This window comes from Myxine glutinosa, chromosome 1 (genome assembly GCF_964187855.1).
Source record: "Myxine glutinosa chromosome 1, kmMyxGlut1.1, whole genome shotgun sequence".
Taxonomy (NCBI): domain Eukaryota; kingdom Metazoa; phylum Chordata; class Myxini; order Myxiniformes; family Myxinidae; genus Myxine; species Myxine glutinosa.
This window is the reverse complement of record NC_136261.1, coordinates 300725062-300743827: the sequence shown is the minus strand read 5'-3', so window position 1 is coordinate 300743827 and position 18766 is coordinate 300725062. Positions and strand designations below refer to the sequence as shown.

At 33.0% G+C, this 18766-nt stretch overlaps 1 protein-coding gene across 1 annotated transcript; it reads right to left on the bottom strand.

Annotated features, from left to right (window-relative positions):
- Window positions 1-1054: 1054 nt before the first annotated feature.
- LOC144892246 (uncharacterized) lies at window positions 1055-18352 on the bottom strand. The gene is made up of 6 exons (XM_078777900.1): window positions 18195-18352; window positions 17952-18104; window positions 17498-17621; window positions 17060-17277; window positions 2099-2166; window positions 1055-1194 (listed from the first exon to the last, which is right to left on the bottom strand). Exons 1-6 carry the CDS (start codon window positions 18248-18250, stop codon window positions 1055-1057), a joined length of 759 nt encoding a protein of 252 aa, XP_078634026.1. The 5' UTR covers window positions 18251-18352.
- Window positions 18353-18766: the final 414 nt, after the last annotated feature.

The following is an 18766-nucleotide window of genomic DNA, read 5'->3' as shown; positions in this document are numbered from 1 at the left end:
CGGAGGTGTCCCAGAAGCAACATTATTACACTACTGCTCCCTCTATCCATTGACTGACAGAGTGGCTCACATCAACGTTCGGCATCTTCCAGGTGTCATCGAAATCTGAAATTTGAAATGCCAACAGACAGCGAAGCCGGTACACTGGGAGACATGACAGAACCGTCAGAAAGCGTCTGCCAATGAATATTTACGTTTAAAAAAACCGTAAACGCATTCATAAAACAAAAAAAAGCTGAATCGATATATAGCATTTGAAAATTGCAATTTATATCACTGTAAACTGTGAAATAATCATCAAAGCTGAGACAATGCAAGTTAAATTAAAATCATTCATAATAATAATAAAGCTTGCCTTTATAGAAAATCACCAAAACATAACCTGGGGTTATCTCAAATGGTAGAATGCTCGCTTGGCACACGTGAGGTAGTGGGATCAATACCCACATCCACCAGTACTTTACATTCCCACATTTTGTCAGCGAATTAACACTTTTGAATTGGAATCAATCAGAAGACATGCAAACTTGACCATTACCACTCTGCGAAATAAATTGTATGCATTATTTTTCATATAAAGATCCCTCTATCCATTGACTGACAGACTGGCTCACATCAACGTTCGGCATCTTCCAGGTGTCATCGAAATCTGAAATTTGAAATGCCGACAGACTGCGAAGCCGGTACACTGGGAGACATCACATAACCATCAGAAAGCGTCTGCCAATGAATATTTACGTTAAAAAAACCATAAACGCATTCATAAAACAAAAAAAAGCTGAATCGATATATAGCATTTGAAAATTGCAATTTATATCACTGTAAACTGTGAGATAATCATCAAAGCTGAGACAATGCAAGATAAATTAAAATCATTCATAATAATAATAAAGCTTGCTTTTATAGAAAACCACCGAAAGGTAATGGGGGATTAGCTCAAATGGTAGAGTGCTCAGTTATGTATGCAAGATGTAGGGGGGTCGATACCGACATCCTCGAATATTCTACATTCTCACATTTTGTCATCGAATGAACAAATTTGAATCGGAAGGAATCAGAAGACACGCAAACTTGACCATTGCCGCTCCACGAAACAGATTGCATGCATTATTTTCCATATTAAGCTCTTTCTCACCCATTGACTGACTGACTGGCTGATATCAACGTTCGCTATCTTCCAGCTGTCATATAAATCTGAAGTTTGGAATGCCGATGGACAGCAAAGCCGGTACAATGTGAGACATCACAGAACCGTCAGAAAGCGTCTGCGAATGAATATTTACGTCAAAAAAAAACCGAAAACGCATTCATAAAACAAAAAAAGCTGAATCGATATATATATAGCATTTGAAAATTGCAATTTATATCACTGTAAACTGTGAAATAATCATCAAAGCTGAGACAATGCAAGATAAATTAAAATCATTCGTAATAATAATAAAGCTTGCCTTTTTCGAAAATCACTAAGTGGTAACAGGAGATAAGCTCAAATGGTTGAGTGCTCACTTAGCATGCAAGAGGTAGTGGGATCGATTCCAACATTCTACATTCTAACATTTTGTCAGCGAATTAACAATTTTGAATTGGAATGAATCAGAAGACATGCAAACTTGACCATTACCACTCTGCAAAATAAATTGTATGCATTATTTTCCATTTAAAGCTCCCTCTATCCAATGACTGACAGTGGCTCACATCAACGTTCGGCATCTTCCAGGTGTCATCGAAATCTGAAATTTGAAATGCCGACAGACAGCGAAGCCTGTTCACTGGGAGACATCACAGCACCATCAGAAAGCGTCTGCCAATGAATATTTACATTTAAAAAACGGTAAACGCATTCATAAAACAAAAAAAAGCTGAATCGATATATAGCATTTGAAAATTGCAATTTATATCACCGTAAACTGTGAAATAATAATCAAAGCTGAGACAATGCAAGATAAATTAAAATCATTCATAATAATAACAAAGCTTGCCTTCATATAAAATCACAAAGAGGTAATGGGGGATTAGCTCAAATGGTAGGGTGCTCGCTTAGCCTAAGGAGAAGTAGTGGGATCTGATACCCACATCCTCCAAAATTCTACATTCTCACATTTTGTCAGCGAATTTACAAATTTTAATCGGCACGAATCAGGAGACATGCAATCTTGACCATTGCCTCTCCACGAAACAAATTGTATGCATTATTTTCCATATCAAGCTCTTTCTCACCATTGACTGAGTGACTGTGTGATATCAACGTTCGGTATCTTCCAGGTGTCATATAAATCTGAAATTTGGAATGCCGACAGACAGCGAAGCCAGAACAATGGGAAACATCACAGAACCATCAGAAAGCATCTGCCGATGAGAATTTACGTAAAAACAAATCGTAAACACATTCATCCAATAAAAAAAGCTGAATAGATACAAAGCATTTGAAAATTACAATTTATATCACTGCAGACTGTGAAATAATAATCAAAGCTGAAACAAGTACAGATACATTCAAAGTACACCGCCCCGGTGCCAAATAATTAAATATTCGACAGCGCGGCATTGCCGGGGCGCCTCTGGCGCCCGGCAATACCGCAGTGGAGCTCATAGAGGCTGCATTGGGAGGGAGAGGTGTGCACTAATTGATTGATTAATTGTATAATTAAAATCAATAAAAGATTATCACAAAATATTTTCTAAATCAATTGGCTAATAGCATAACGAAACCACTCGTGCTAGTAGTGTAATAATGTTGCTTCTGGGACACCTCCGTTTAACATGGGAAATCCCTATCTAATGTCATTTACCCCCTTGTCTTTTTCAAAAATCATAAACACCTCTATTTCTCCCACCCTCATCTTTATGAACCTTTTGTCTGTAGTACCTATCCTTAATGTTGTTCATTAGACCACTCAAACACTACAAATATTTGTTTTCTCTTATAGACCTATCATCCTTCTTCTACATATCATCTGGCAGATTAATCTTTGACCCATTCACTTCCATATTAATTCTTTCCCTCCCTCATTGACCCTAAACACCTATATTTCTCTCACCCTTTTCTTTACGAACCTTCTAACCTTTTGACATGCTATCCTTATTCATTAGACCACTTAAACACCTGTGATCCTTCTGACCTTATGGACCTTTTAACCTTTTACTCTTAATATCATCTGGTGAATATAACCCACTCAAACAACGACCCTACAAATATTTGTTTATGCGTGGGAAATAATTTAATTCTCCTACAACTCTCTTCACCATCTAATATATTAACAAAAAATATGTTTGAGTTTGGTTCTTTATTAAGATATTTTAACTGAGCTAAGATAAAATGGTAAACCTCCCTCAATGTTCTTGCTTGAGCGCCTCCAGTGCCACATACCATTTTTAAATTAAAGTATATATTTTCCTGACAACCATCAAAGTTTTCCGTCCACTCAAAAATATTTCCATCTTTTTTACCCAATTCACCGGTATTTAAATTAATTCTCTTATTTGTTTTGTGAACTTTTTTACCAGTTGCCTTTTCAATTATACCTATTTGATATTTTTCACATTCATTATGTTTTCCATTTATATACCAAGGTTGATTACACCTCCACTCTTTAGTCTGGTTGATACTTGGTTCTATCATTTATATAATAGTAAAAAAGGCGGCGGTAGCCCGTTAAAATCCCCAACCCCCCCCCCCCCCCTTTTTAACTTATCACTTATATATATCTTATCACTTATATATATCTTATCACTTATATATATATCTTATCACTTATATACTTATATAACCATAAGGGAGACTATCAATTCCATTTTCTAAAATAAACCTCTTATCATCAAAAGCCCCCAATGCTTTCTTATTTATCTCTTCTGAATATAATTGATGTTTATAACTTCTTATTCCATTAATCTTTCTAAACTCTTCTTTCTTTGTTGTTAAACAGTTATAATAATCCTTAAAGTTTATTGTTTCTTTAATAACATTTTTCTTTACACCTTTTAACTTCTTATCAGTCTTTTCAACGTTATTCACAATGTATTTATAAGCATAAGCCTTTGACCTCAATCCCACAAATTCACTCATAACATTTCCTCCTAATTCATCCTTGAACTTTCCAATCACCTTTTTATTTTTAGAAGAGAACAACTCACTCTCTGGACTGTAATTACTCGTGTCATAGATATTAATGTCTCTTTTCATGTCTGAATAAACATCGTTGGTATTAATTTTCAAAATAAAACTATCTGTATCCATATAAAGTAGATTAACATCATTTTGATATTTCTTCCTCAAGTTATTATAAAAGTAATCATACATTAATGACTTTGATAAATCAAGAATTGTTGTTCCAATATAAATAGGTTTGTTCATTTCAATACTCTCTTTAATCAAATGGATCGCACAAAAGTTCTCAGTAAAGACCTCAGCTCGAGTAAAACTCGGTCTATTAATTAATTTTGATGCTTGTTCCCAAGATGTTGATAGTCTGATATTTTGTCTTTTCCTCACATTCTCCATAGTCTTACCAAAGACCGCATTATTCATCAATTTATAAAAGTCTTTCTCAAAATCTGTTTTTGACTCTGTTCTTCTTTGTGTATTAAAATCAATGTACCCCTTTAACCAATGACTTTGATTGAACTTTAGAACCCTATGGATCTTCTCTACTCTTAGACCTTTTGATAAATATTGTCGCAAATTTCTTTGGTGTAGAACATAATTTTTCTTGTTATATAATGTAGTAAGTAATTTTTCTGTTGATTCACCTATATCAAACGATCGTTGATAATCACTCAACCATTCTTTCTTTGGACTTGCTTTCTCACAAGCAAATGGGAGATCTTTGTGTAGGTTATGGAGTTCCTCTGGATATTTTAAATCAATTTCAAAATAATAACCAACTTTTTCTTCATCCAATTCTTTTTGTGTAGAGATACATACATCTTGTAAAACGTTTTTGTAGTCTTTTTCCTTTACCCATCTAAGTTTTCCATAAGGAAGAGCCTGAGACATTGCCCAGCCATACAGGTTGTTCGCGTCATAGTACATCAAGTAAGAACTCTCTTTCGTTGGATCATAATTTGGAAGATATTTGTTATTTGCTTTTGCGTATCTACTCGAGCAGACTTGTGAAATTCCACCTCTTTTTGCCTTTTCAATCATCAAAAGCATATCAACATCGGTTATCAAATCCAAATCTTGTTTTGTCATTTTCAACATCGCACTCCAGGCCAATCCAGGTGCTGTGTAGTAGTGAGCAGGATCCAATCCATATCCAGTGCGACAAACAGATCTAAAGGCTTCAAATACATCGGCCAATAAAAGCACATCAGTTTTGAGATACAAATCGTGATACTCGCCAAGATTCTTGATGTTATATTTTTCCCAAACATTTTGTGCGTGTACATAATCTTTATCAGATATATGACTATTATTTAATTTGTTATAGAAATTTTCTTTTGAAGGAAGTTGTGTTTCATTGAATCTCTCAAATGAGTCCATATAGTCATAGGGGTAAATTCCCTTTTGTGTTAGAAAATCTTTATCTAAAAAATACTCTGAAAGACATGGAAACTCTTTTAGATTTTGAACCAAGTTAACCAATGGACTTGCCATGAATTTAAATGTATCAAGAAATCTGATATGAGTAATAGGAGATGTGTGAATTGTTTTTGTGAATGAAATGTATTTCTGATCCGTGTTTGGAATTGCTGAGATACTTCCAGAAGTCTTTGAGAGTTCCTTGATAAATAGATGTGTATCATAATGAGCGTTGTTATGAAGAAAGACAGGAATGAAAGAGGGGAGTTGATAATTAATATTACAACTTTGATGAGCCGGACCTCTATATTTACCAGTGAGATGACAATGGTCTCTAACCTTTAGACCTTTACCAATTTTCTCCTCACAAATATGACAGACATTGTTTTTTATAAATTCCCTTTTTTCTTTACTTGTTAAGGACATTGGTTTATTGGTTTCTCTCATTATCTTGGTTAATCGAACACAGTCTTTTTCTAGTCGTTTCACAAACTCCTCTGGGGTATTTGAGCCTCTATACATCTCTAACTTGTTATATTTATCACCAACGGATGATTTGATATAATAACAAAAACCACAAGGAGTATGTTTTTGATATTTATTTGTGTATGATTCTTTTGGATCTTGAGAAGCAGTATCAATTTTTTCTAAAATACTTTCAAAATCAGCATATATAACAAATGGATGTTTGATCTTTTTATTTTCATCTTTGAATGTGATCTTTGAGCCTTCTTTAGGCATATTGATTACCGTTGATTTATGTTCGCCACAATAATTTGAATGTTTATCTAATCTTTCTTGTGAATTGAAGAAGTTAAGACAACGCAAACAAATATATATTTTATTTGTTCTCTTACAGACTTGTGGTTTTATTAATTTAGCAATATCTTTGATGTATGTATAATGTGAATTTTCGTCTGAATTAAAATATAGAAGATTAATATGAGTTTGTTTACAATTGTCAGAAAGCTTTAAAACCTGAATGTTGTTTGTTTCTGTTAGACCATAAACATTAACTGATAAATTATTCATCTTTTCAAATTTAGGAATATCATTTAAAGTCATTGGAAACTTTAGATCTTTCGTATTTAATGTATTCTCATATTTTTTATAATGAGATACTCTTTCATCATGAAAATGTGGAGGATGTAAGTGTGCTAAAATAGACCAGAGAAAACATTTATTGTCTTTATTTTTGATATTGATAACTGCTTTTCTATTTTTGATAACACTGGGTAAATCAATGTAAGAAGAAGCTTTTAGAGGATCTGATTTAAGAATATGAATGTCTATGTAAATAATTTTTCCTATATTGAATCCACTTCCTACGATTGAATTATCCACATCTTGCTCTTGTTTAATAAGTTCATCATAGACTCCTGATGTTTTAAAATCTTGATATGAAGATATAAAGTGTGGCTCAGTTCTCATGTATGGTGCATCTATAACTCCTTCATCCTTTGTCATTTCTAATTTTACTCCCATATAAAATTTAAGTGGTTTCATTTCCTTTAGTGTTTTTTCAATCAACGTTTGAACAGCAGGTTTAACTATTTCTACAGCATCAACTATAGACTCTGGTTCAGGAGGTTTGAAGTTAAAGACTCTTATTTTAATATGTCCTTTGAATGCTCCATCAGAGTTTTTAGTTGTGATAAAATTTGATAAATGTAGATTTGTTTTAAGATGTATTTTGAAGCCTTTCTTGAGGATATTTTTATTACATGTAGAACAGTGTTTTGTTTCAGGTGGAAGAGGGGAAAGTTTGTTTAAAATGTTGTATGTATGTTTTGCGGTGAGAATATGTTGTTTATAATATTTTACTTCCTTCTCGCAAGTATCACAATAAACCATATTTATAGCGTGAGAAAACGTGGTGTTTTATATATATCACTGTGCTTAAAATAAAACACTTTTGAGCTTTACAGCTCCGTTTTATATATATCGCTGTGCTTAAACTAAAACACTTTTTCACTCAGAATCATCTAAGTCATAACTATCACATGAATACTCAGAATCATACTCAGAGTCATCAATAAAGCTACTCTCATAACTATCATTTGAGCACAAACTATTAGTATCATAACTATCATCTGTGTTCAATGAAATACTATCATCACCATCGTCCAAGTTCAATGAAATACTATCATCACTATCGTCTGAGTTCAATGAAATAGTAAAATCTTCACTGCTGTATTGACTCATATTTAATTAGCAAGAAAAATATTCCCATCAATATCTATATACTTTCTTTCATTAACAGATTCAATCTCTACAATTTTTATATCAAAAGTTATCTTTAAATAATCTCTAACTATCATAGAACGAAATGACATTTCACCAGAAATATTAACATCATTCATTTTACTTAGATCTACACCCTTTGGATTATTAAAGAAAATACAAATGTCTCCTCTAGAATTATTAATGGTCTTATCATTCTTTTTCAAAGTATCGTGGTCAATCACTTTTTCAAGCTTTGAATAAATTGCCAGGAGTAGAGGAGAAACTTTTGTTAGATTTACTTTAATGGATGTCTTTCCAGGTATAGTTAGAGCTCTTCCTTTAAATGAAATAGAGGGGCTCATGTTATTTTCCATAACTGGTTTTACCCAAAAATTTCCATATTTATCTTTGTTCAATTTAACATCTTTGACATATTTTTCTATATCTTCCACCGAAGTAGAGATTGATTGAAATTTGTCTTTTGTGCTTTGAAACATTGTATTTATTAATGAATAAACTTGCGTTTAGTTTAAGTAAAAATTTACCACATAAATATGATAAGTTCTGAAGGATATTTAGAATTTCCAGACTCTCCATATGATAAATTAGAGAATTGTCCGGCTTGTGATAGAGTGGGGCTTAATGATGAGGATTCATATAAACAATGTATTTTCTGTGATTTAATTTTAATTAATGATAATAAGAAATATAAAAAAATATATAACTCTTTTAAATTAGAACCAAAAATGAATTACTTTACAAGATTAATAAGAGAGATGAATGTTAAGTATTGTGATGATAATACACCATTTCTTTCAAGGGAAGAGACTAATTGTATTGAGGAAATGTATAAGGGTTTAATGATATTTATTATTCAAAATAATTTTAATGGAAATGTTAATACAAGATACTATATAAATAAAATAATGGATTATTTTGAAATTAAACCCGAACTCAGGATAAAATATAGAGTTTCTCAAATAGCTCAAAAAAAGTTGGATAACTTGTTTTCCAAATATATAAATGAATGATTTTTTACCCGTTTGGGAAAATAAGATAAAATTTAATAACCATAAAAACATTCCAAATTCATTGAGATGTCTAATAGTTGGTTCAAGCGGATGTGGAAAAACCTGTTTACTTTTAAAGATGCTCCTTGGTTCTAATTTTTTAGATTATGATAATTTAATAATTTTTACAAAGTCAAGTTTTCAACCCGAGTATCAACTACTCTCACAGGGTTTTAATGCGGGTCTTAAAAAGGAAGACATTATCGGTTTATTTAAACTTCAAAACAAACTAAATGATTATAATATTGATGATATAATACAATTATTTTGTGATACACAGAAATCAAAGTCGAAACCCATAACTTGTATTCTCAGTGATAATACGGATGATATACCTTCACCTCAAGATTTAGATAAATCAAAAAAGAACCTTGTCATCTTTGATGATTGTGTTAATGAGAGAAACCAAACAGTAATGGATAGCTACTATACAAGAGGGAGACATTCTTCTTGTAATTGTATATATCTTAGTCAATCATATTTTCAACTCCCTCGACGCTCAATAAGAAACAATGCCAATACTTTTATTTTATTTAAGTTAAATTCAATAGATGTAAATAATTTTTGGAGAGATAATTGCTCTACGTTATGTAGTAAAAAAGAATTTGAAAATTATATGAAACACACGATTGGAAAATATAAATATATTGTTGTGAAACAAGATGAGATACTAAATGATATTTTTCAATAAATAAATACAGAAAATGAATACTGAAGAAAGAGAAAGAAAGTTTAAGGAACATCAACAATTAGTTTCAAAAGTTGTTAAACAACAGGAAGAGATAAAGAAGAAACGGAGACAGAAACTAACTGGTGAAGAAGCCTTTGAAAGAAAACAAGAGAAATTCTTTAAACCACTTTTGAAAACTCAACACCCTACAGTTCCCACGGTAGAATTTACTCCGAAAAAACTTCAAATGCTCAAAGATTTTAGTCAGATAACAAAACAAGAACTTGGTGAATTAGAATATGATGACGAGGGATTATTTCGGAAACTTGAGGAGGTAAATCAACCCCCTAATTATGTTGTGGAAGCTCTTCAAAACAATGAATATTCGGCGGGTTCAAAAACCAGAGCAGGTCTCATTCCAACAGAAGAACCAGCAGTGTTTCATCTTGTGGAAGAAAAGGTATTGATATTTAATGATGAATTGATGTTCTTGAGTTCTACTCAACCAAATGTTAAATTAACTCCAAGATTAATGTTTCTTCTAACAAACCCCGGATTCAGCGGTTCAAAATATTTTGAGGAACCACTTGATATGGAAAGAGAGGAAGATAGGGTATATATTGAGTTGCTAAATGCACTTGATTATGGAGTTTCTGTTGCTGGTAAAAGTAAGAAGAATGAGAAGGAGAAACATATTATTGATGCTTTAAGTAAGCTTGGTTCGGGTGTTAGTTTTCTTCCAAATGACCCATCACAATTAGTTAATAGGCTATTATTGTTGTTAGGTAGTAAGAAGGCTGGAAACAACAATTGTTTTAATGAATCCTCAGCCATTTTAGATCAGTTGATGAACATGAAAATAATTAATAAATGTCAATACAAAGATATTTTATTAGATATTAAATAAGATGAGAAGCACAATTCTTAGTTTTAATTTCACAACGAGCGATTACACAGCTTCATTCCCTTACCCACTACAACTTGACCCCCTTACCTCATATGAGGCATCTTTGTTGTCAATGGAAACTTACAATACCCTTTTTAATATCACAGAGAAAAACAACAAGTTTAGTTATAATCCAGGAAGTGGATATAAAACTATAACCGTTTCACCTGGAGCTTATGAGATTTCTCAAATATCTTCAGAAGTCTCTCGCCTTATGAAAGAAAAAGGTGATGAACCAAAAAATATTGTAATAGATATTCAAAAACACACTTCAAAATCAACTATTAAACTTAAAAATAATTATAAAGTTGATTTCACGATTGAAAATTCGTTCAGAGAGCTATTGGGGTTCTCTTCTAAAAAGATTGAAACTAACGGGACGTCTTACAGTGATAATGTCATTCAAATATCCTCCGGTATAAATTCAGTATTAATTCATTGTGATTTGATTGATGGTGCTTATAACGATGGAATAAGAACAAATACAATATTTTCATTCAGCGCATACTCAACCCCGATTGGTTATAAATTTAATATGGAACCAAAAAATCTTGTCTATTTACCTGTGTCAGGAAAAACCATATACAGAGTAAATTTTAGGATAACCGACCAAGATAATCGTATGATATCCTTTAATGATGAAATTATATCCATCAGAATTCACCTACGTGAAGTTTTTCAATAAATAAATAATGGTTATTGTGAGAAAACACGAGTTGGGAAAATATAAAATAATTACAGGGGATGGGATGTTCCTTTCACCATACTATAAGGGTGAAGGTATGTTTCTTGGGAGAGGATACTATAAACCAAAGCGACAACGGGGTGTGGGACATCAATTTAGAAATAAAGGAGATGGGATAATTGATACTCTAATGGGTATTGGTTCAACCATCCTTAAACATAAAGACCTAATTGGTTCAACTGCTTCTGCCGTGGGCTCCGTTGCGGGTGCTATAAAGAGTATAAAAGATGCTCAAAAGGAGTCTCATAAATTACAAGCAATCAAAGAAATTAAAAAAGGTAAAACTCAACTATCTTCACAAGAACGACAAAAAATCATTAAAATACTTGGGTCAGGGTTTCAACGATTTTAATGCTATATAAATACAAGTATGGAAGCGATTGATAGTATCTATGATTTGGATGATACGATTATCATTTCAAACTCTACTAAAAAGGAAGACTATTTTAAGGTAAATGCTATAACAGGAACAGACTGGAATTCAAACGGAACAAAAAGTTTTGAAATAAATAATCAACAAACTTACTTGAATATAGCTGATAGTTTCTTGCTGTGTAAATTTAAATTCACTAAGGCTGCGAATAATACTAATGCTACACTCGTAAATGATTTCTTCTGGAAAATGTTTGATAGTGTCCGCCTGTATATTGGAACACAAGAGGTTGAAGCGGTTGATTATGTCTCTGCTACATCTGAAATGATGAAATTTACACTATATTCGTTTAGTGATAGAATGGGTAAGGGAGCTGTTGAAGGTTTTATTCCTGATATGTCAACGGGTACAAACGCAGACCCTGGTTATAGTCAAAGGAAGTCAATGTATAATGATGAAACAAAAGCAGTGAATAGTTTTACCGTAGCAGTACCTCTTAAAGGTATATTTGGATTTTGCGATTATGATAAAGTTTTGTATGGGCTTAAAATTAGATTTCAACTACAAAGGAATGATAATGTAAATAGGTTGCTTTTTGGGGATGAAAATGCTTTTGGAGAAAATAATAAATTTGTTATTAATGATTTGTGTTGGTATATCAGTGAATATACTCCTAATCTTAAAACGGAAGAGATGTTAAATAGAAGACTTAACTCAAAGAAACCGCTAAATGTATCATACCTTAAAAGAAGATGTCAACACGTTAAACTGGAACACACTACCTACACTTGGAATTTAGGTGTTCTTCAAGGAAAGCCACGATACCTCTGGCTCATTTTTAAAAAACCAGATGGAGAGGACGGTACTAATAAGAATAATGCCCTGAGTGATAATGCAAAGGTGAAACAACTTCGGGTTTCTCTTGATGGCACATTTTATCCGCGAGATAGATTGGAAATTGATTGGGAAAAAAATGATTATGCGGAAGCCTACAAGTCCTACCAAAAGGTGTGTGAAAGTAATGGTAATAATGATCCTATTTTGGATATGGTTGCGTTTCAAAAACTTTATACAATCTACGCAATTGACCTGAGTTCTCAAAAGGAAACTATAAAGTCTAATCGAGTGGATACTTCTCTATACATTGAAAGAGGGGAGAGTGAAGAGGTTAATGCATATTGTTTGCTTTTGGAGGAAACAGAATTACAGATTAATACAGATAATGGTGTTATGATTAATATCACATAGGTTTTTTCTCATAAATAAATGGTTGGGGTATATGTTAATCAAATCAATCTTAATAAATTAACATCTTGTATTCAAAATCAAAAGCCTTGTATTATTAATGTTAATACAATTCAAAGAAAAGGAGCTGTAAGAATTGATGTTTTACTCACACACACACAAGTAAAAACACTAAATGATGTTGGATCACTTAAAATTAAAATGACGAAACCTATGTTAAAGAAATATTCAATAGACGAGTCAAGAGGAGGATTTCTCCCGTTTCTAATTCCTTTATTTGCTGGTTTAAGTGCGGCGGGAGCATTGACTGGTGGTATTTCAGCAGCGGTAAAAACTGCTAACGAAAGGAAGGCACAACTAAAAGCTCAAAAAGAATTGGAAAGACATAACAAGGAGTTGGAGAAACAAATTAGTGGAAGTGGTGTAATTGTAGATTTTGCTCAAAAACTTGAAAGTCTACCTGATAAAGCTAGATTGTTGGTTGGAGATATGCTTTCCTCTATCGCTCAAGCGGGTGTTAAACTAACTAAACGGGGTAATGGATTGTATCTTTCTCATAAATAAATGGATAAATGGTTTAAACAATTTGGAAAGAATACAACGTCAAATATAGAACTAGCTAAGTATTGTAAAACACTAAAAATTGATAATGTGGTTATTTGTATGAGAGATGAATTAACACATATAAATAAGAATACAAAGAATATTATTATGAATTTAGACACACAGAATGGTTCTCATTGGGTTTGTATTCATAATAGTCAGGATAAATATTATTTTGATAGTTATGGTATGCCACCACCTGTTGAAGTAATACAATTCTTACAGAATGGTGTTTATCAAACATTCCAAGTTCAAGAAATTAATTCTAAATGTTGTGGCCAATTATGTTTATATGTATTATTTCAACTCAACAATAATGAAAATTTTTATGATATCATTTTTTATCTAATATAAATGACCTATGTTGGAAAAGATGGTTCTATCTTTGGAAAATCCTCTCAGGATATTGATTTATCAAATTATTATACAAAGGCACAGGCTGAACGACAAAAATATAGTGTAAGTAAAAATATTAATATGAAGAATACTTATAAATTAATCAATTATCCAAACCCTACAGATGCGAATGACTTGATTAGATTCAGTGATTTATCACAATATATATCTTTAAAGAAAACAGCACGTTTTGTGAAACAAGTAAAATTTACAACCACAACACCTGGTTATACTGACCATACACCTTTCCTCATTGAATTTAACTACCTGCTTACAATTAAATTTTATAAAGAAGGACATTTAGTTAATATGCGAATTAATAAATGGGGGTATGATATGCCTGATTTAGGGTATAATTGGTCTTTTTCAATAAACATAGAAGACCTACATGATTTAAATCAGTCTCGTAAAGAAGAATATTATCCACTTGGTGAAGATAAGGATTTATGTGGAAGTACAATTAGTAAACAACAAATACGTGATTTTAAGAAAATAAAAATATATGATAGTATAGCGATGGTTCGCATGACAAAGAAGGAAGGTAATGAGATAAGGATAGAAAGCCGAGGAATACAAACCGATTTGGTAGTGGGAAGATGGGGTGGTATTACCTGTCATAATATTAATCTCACATATATTTCTGATACATAAATGGCAGGAAGAAGACTACAAGAGAATTATAATTTTTGTATTCAAGGATACCTACAAGAAAAGGGTGCTCGGTATTACATACCTTATGATTTGGAGCATATACATGGGAATTTTGTCATAAAAAACTGGCCTTATACTGATATTGTTAAACCCACAAATAGAGACTTGTTTAAAATATTAAATAAAAATGAACTTCTCAAAGTTATGAAATATAAAACTCTTTTAGAAATCGTCAACAAATCTTATTGGTATCCTATTATGAGAAAAATAATTATAGATACAAGAATATCTCAAAATCCAGATGAGTATATGTATAATATTCTTTGGGGTTCAAACTCAAGGGTAGCAAGGGATGAGGAAGGAGTTGAAGAAGAGAAGGAGGAAAGAGAGAAAAAGGAGAAGGAGGAAAGGGAGAGGGAGGAGAAGGAGGAGAGGGAGAAAAAGGAGGAGAAGGAGGAGAGGGAGAAAAAGGAGAAGGAGGAAAGGGAGAAAAAGGAGAAGGAGGAAAGGGAGAAAAGGGAGAAGGAGGAAAGGGAGAAAAGGGAGAAAAAGGAGAAGGAGGAGAGGGAGAAAATGGAGGAGGAGGAGAGGGAGCAAAGAGAGAGGGAGGAAAAATATAAAAAGATGGAAATCACTGAGATTCATAAAAGATTGAGTGTATTAAAGCAAATAAATCAATCTCAACGCACCGAAGAGGAAATTAAAGAATTAACAACTCTTATGAAGATAATGGTTTCAAAAATAAGAACGTCAATGTCTTCAATTTCAGAGATTTAAACGAGAAAGTGGTGAAGAAGAAGAAGAAGAAGAAGGAAAAGATTATGTGATTGATGATGTTGGTGTCATTGACTTTAGTTAGTTTTTATTTGTAAATAAATGGAGGAGAGAGTGAAGGCATTCCTTAGGATTCTTTATGTTTTAAAAATAAAGATTGAAATGTATATGTTGAAAACCAAAAAGGTTTTGATACTCTGTCGGAATTTTTCTGATAAATAAATATGAGTTATTGTCTCAAATGTAAAAAGAAAACTAAATCTAAAAATATCTCTTATGTTAAAGCTAAAAATAATAGAGTTTATCAAAAAGGAATATGTCAAGTATGTGGCTCTAAAAAGTGCCAATTCATCTCTCCTAAAAGAGGAGGAGACATACAAAAGTTTCTGTCAGGAAGTAAATTTACAACAACTGGAATTCCAGGGGAATTACACCTTCCAGGGTATTCTTTCTGTGGTCCAGGAACAAACTTGGATAAAAGATTAGATGAGGCTGACAATCCTAAACCTTGGTCTAAACCTACAAATAGGGTTGACGAAGTGTGTATGAAGCATGATATTGCTTATGGGAAAACCACTACGTTGACTGAAAAACATAAAGCCGACAGCGAAATGTTGTATAATTTGTCTTTGATACAAAATCCAACGTTGAGAGAGAAAGTTGATAGGTTTATTGTGAGAAATTTGATAAATGCTAAATTGAAACTTGGTCTTGGTTATTCCTCAAAAAACTATTAGGCTCTAATGATGCCATCAAGACTGAGGAGCTTTTGGCTGAAGAATTACACAAACCTATAATCACAAAGTTTAAAAGAAGGAAGGTTTATTCTAAATACACTGACCACATATGGTCCGCTGATTTAATTGAATTGAATAATGACAGGGGATACAGGTATGCTTTAACCGTTATTGATTTGAGGAGTAGATTTGCCTGGGTTGTCCCTTTAAAAAATAAAAGGGGTGATACTTTAATGTTAGCCTTTAAGCTAATATTTGATCGGGATAAAAGGAAACCAAAGAAGTTATGGACTGATGAGGGAACAGAGTTCTATAACAAAATATTCATGAAATTTCTTAAGGGGAAGGGTATTAAATTATACAGCACCTTTAATGAAGGAAAGGCAGTTGTTATTGAGCGTTTTAATCGTACTTTAAAAGAGAAATTATATAAAAAATTCACACAACTCGGTTCTCAAAAATGGGTGTATTTAATTCAGGATATTGTAGATAATTACAATAATACAGTTCATTCATCAACACAATCAAAACCATCAGAAACATTTACAAAATTAGAATATGAAAAGGAGATTAATTTGAGAAAGCCCAAGTTTAAAGTTGGTGATATTGTAAGGATATACAAATGGAAAAGCCATTTTGAGAAAGGTTATACACAAAAATGGACTAATGAATTATTTATAATCGTTGATGTAATGGCTACAAACCCTTGGACTTACAAATTAAATGATATAAATCGAGAAGAAATCTTGGGTTCATTTTACTCGCAAGAATTACAAAAAACAAAGCTAATAATTCATTAAACAACATTTCTATTCACCCCACCCATATTAGCTAATTTAATTCGTGGTAATAATAAAAAAAAAAAAAATAAATAAAAAATCATAAGCCACGCCCACACCGACCCCGCCCACACAGACCCCGCCCACACAGACCCCGCCCACACAGACCCCGCCCACACAGACCACACCCATCATCCCCCACCCTCCGTGCACCCCCACCCTTGACCCTTCACCCCCCTCATCCCACCCCCACCTTCCCCACACACACAAGGGGAGGGGAGGGGTGGGATGAGGGGGGTGAAGGGTCTTTGGCAGGGGTGCACCTCCCCGTTCCCTCCTTTATTCTCTTTTTGTAATTAAGAATTAAATAATTGTAAACAAAACAAATATATATAAATATTGAAAACATTAAAATCTTTATATTATTAAAACATTTTTCTTGAGGTATACATTCAACTTCTCCCCAGCATAAGTCATCAATTTCTTCCCAGCACAAGTCAAAGGTTGGTTCAGCAGATGTCTTCAGGTTTTGAATCTCTTTCTATTAAAGACAAGAGGGGAGAGATATTTATTTCATATTTATGTTCCATGTCAAAGCGTCTTGAAAAGCGCTATACAAAATAAATGTATTATTATTATTATTATTAATATAGGGTCGGATGCCCTTCCTGACACCAACCCTGAATCACCTCTTACGATGCGCAGGGATATGGTGTACCTATTATAAACGGTGAACCACACACACGTACACACATGCTTACCTCGAAAAAATCCAGCTTAGCGTCCAGATCGTCGAGATGAAAATTAAGGATATCACAGGATGACAGGAAATAACCATTCCTATGGAGTCCAAAATCGTCCCACTCCAAGCTTTGGTCTTCGAGGCTGCAAACAAAATAAGGAGAAATTACTATGCTGAAGTAAGCTTGACAAAACATCACACACACGCACACACACACACATTCACAGATACATACACACACACATACACACACACACACATGCATAGATACATACACACAAGAACACACACATACACACACACACACACATACACACACACACACACACACACAATCTCATTTTTTCATTTCTGTTCCTCACAATTCGATCTCTCTATTTTAATCACAGACACACATGCACACACATACACATACACACACACACATGCACACACACATGCACACACCTCTCGTTTTTTATTTTCTATCATACCTTTCACGTGAATTTTCTAAGAACGGTGAAACATTGAATTCATTCTGAGCCCACCATCTCGGAGGTAGGTTATTCAAACCCGTATTCAGTTCGTTGTGGAACTCTTGAGAAACAACTTGAAATTCTGCCAGGATATTTACAATATTTGAATTGCTGCAATGAATAGGAAAAATAAATTATTAGTTGTATAATTAATCACATACAAAGCTCTCATTAACAGTGTTTAATACCAAATGAACTTACCAATGTCCTGGCGAGTATTCTTCATCAGAGGAAAGACTGGAATAAGACAAGCTCATCTTCGTTCACAATGTTTAAATGTCCCATTCGGAGACCTCTCTTTTTATAATGAACAAAATGTATTTCGGGGAACTGAAGTGCTTGTCAGCTTTTGGAAACTGAGGGCGTGTGTTTGTGAAAAACAGGAAACAAGACAAAGAGAATTCCTTGGAAGTTATCCAAGTGAAACAACGTCATTTCTCAACAGTGAGCTATTAATTAGAAAAGGTTCGAGTGGTATATAAATGGAAAACAAAATGAATGTAAAAAATATCAAATAAGTATAATTGAAAAGGCAACTGGTAAAAAAGTTCACAAAACAAATAAGAGAATTAATTTAAATACCGGTGAGTTGGATGAGACGGTGAGGAGAGTTGTAGGAGAATTAAATTATTTCCCACGCATAAACAAATATTTGTAGGGTCGTTGTTTGAGTGGGTTATATTCACCAGATGATATTAAGAGTAAAAGGTTAAAAGGTCCATAAGGTCAGAAGGATCACAGGTGTTTAAGTGGTCTAATGAATAAGGATAGCA

Bases quoted from the DNA above. Each gene is read 5' to 3' on its own strand.
- LOC144892246 (XM_078777900.1), bottom strand. From the start codon at position 18,250: ATGAGCTTGTCTTATTCCAGTCTTTCCTCTGATGAAGAATACTCGCCA. The intron at 17,622-17,951 runs GTATGATAGAAA...TTTTGTTTGCAG, and splicing joins TTAGAAAATTCACGTGAAAG to CCTCGAAGACCAAAGCTTGG. The intron at 17,278-17,497 runs GTAAGCATGTGT...TGTCTTTAATAG, and splicing joins CTAAGCTGGATTTTTTCGAG to AAAGAGATTCAAAACCTGAA.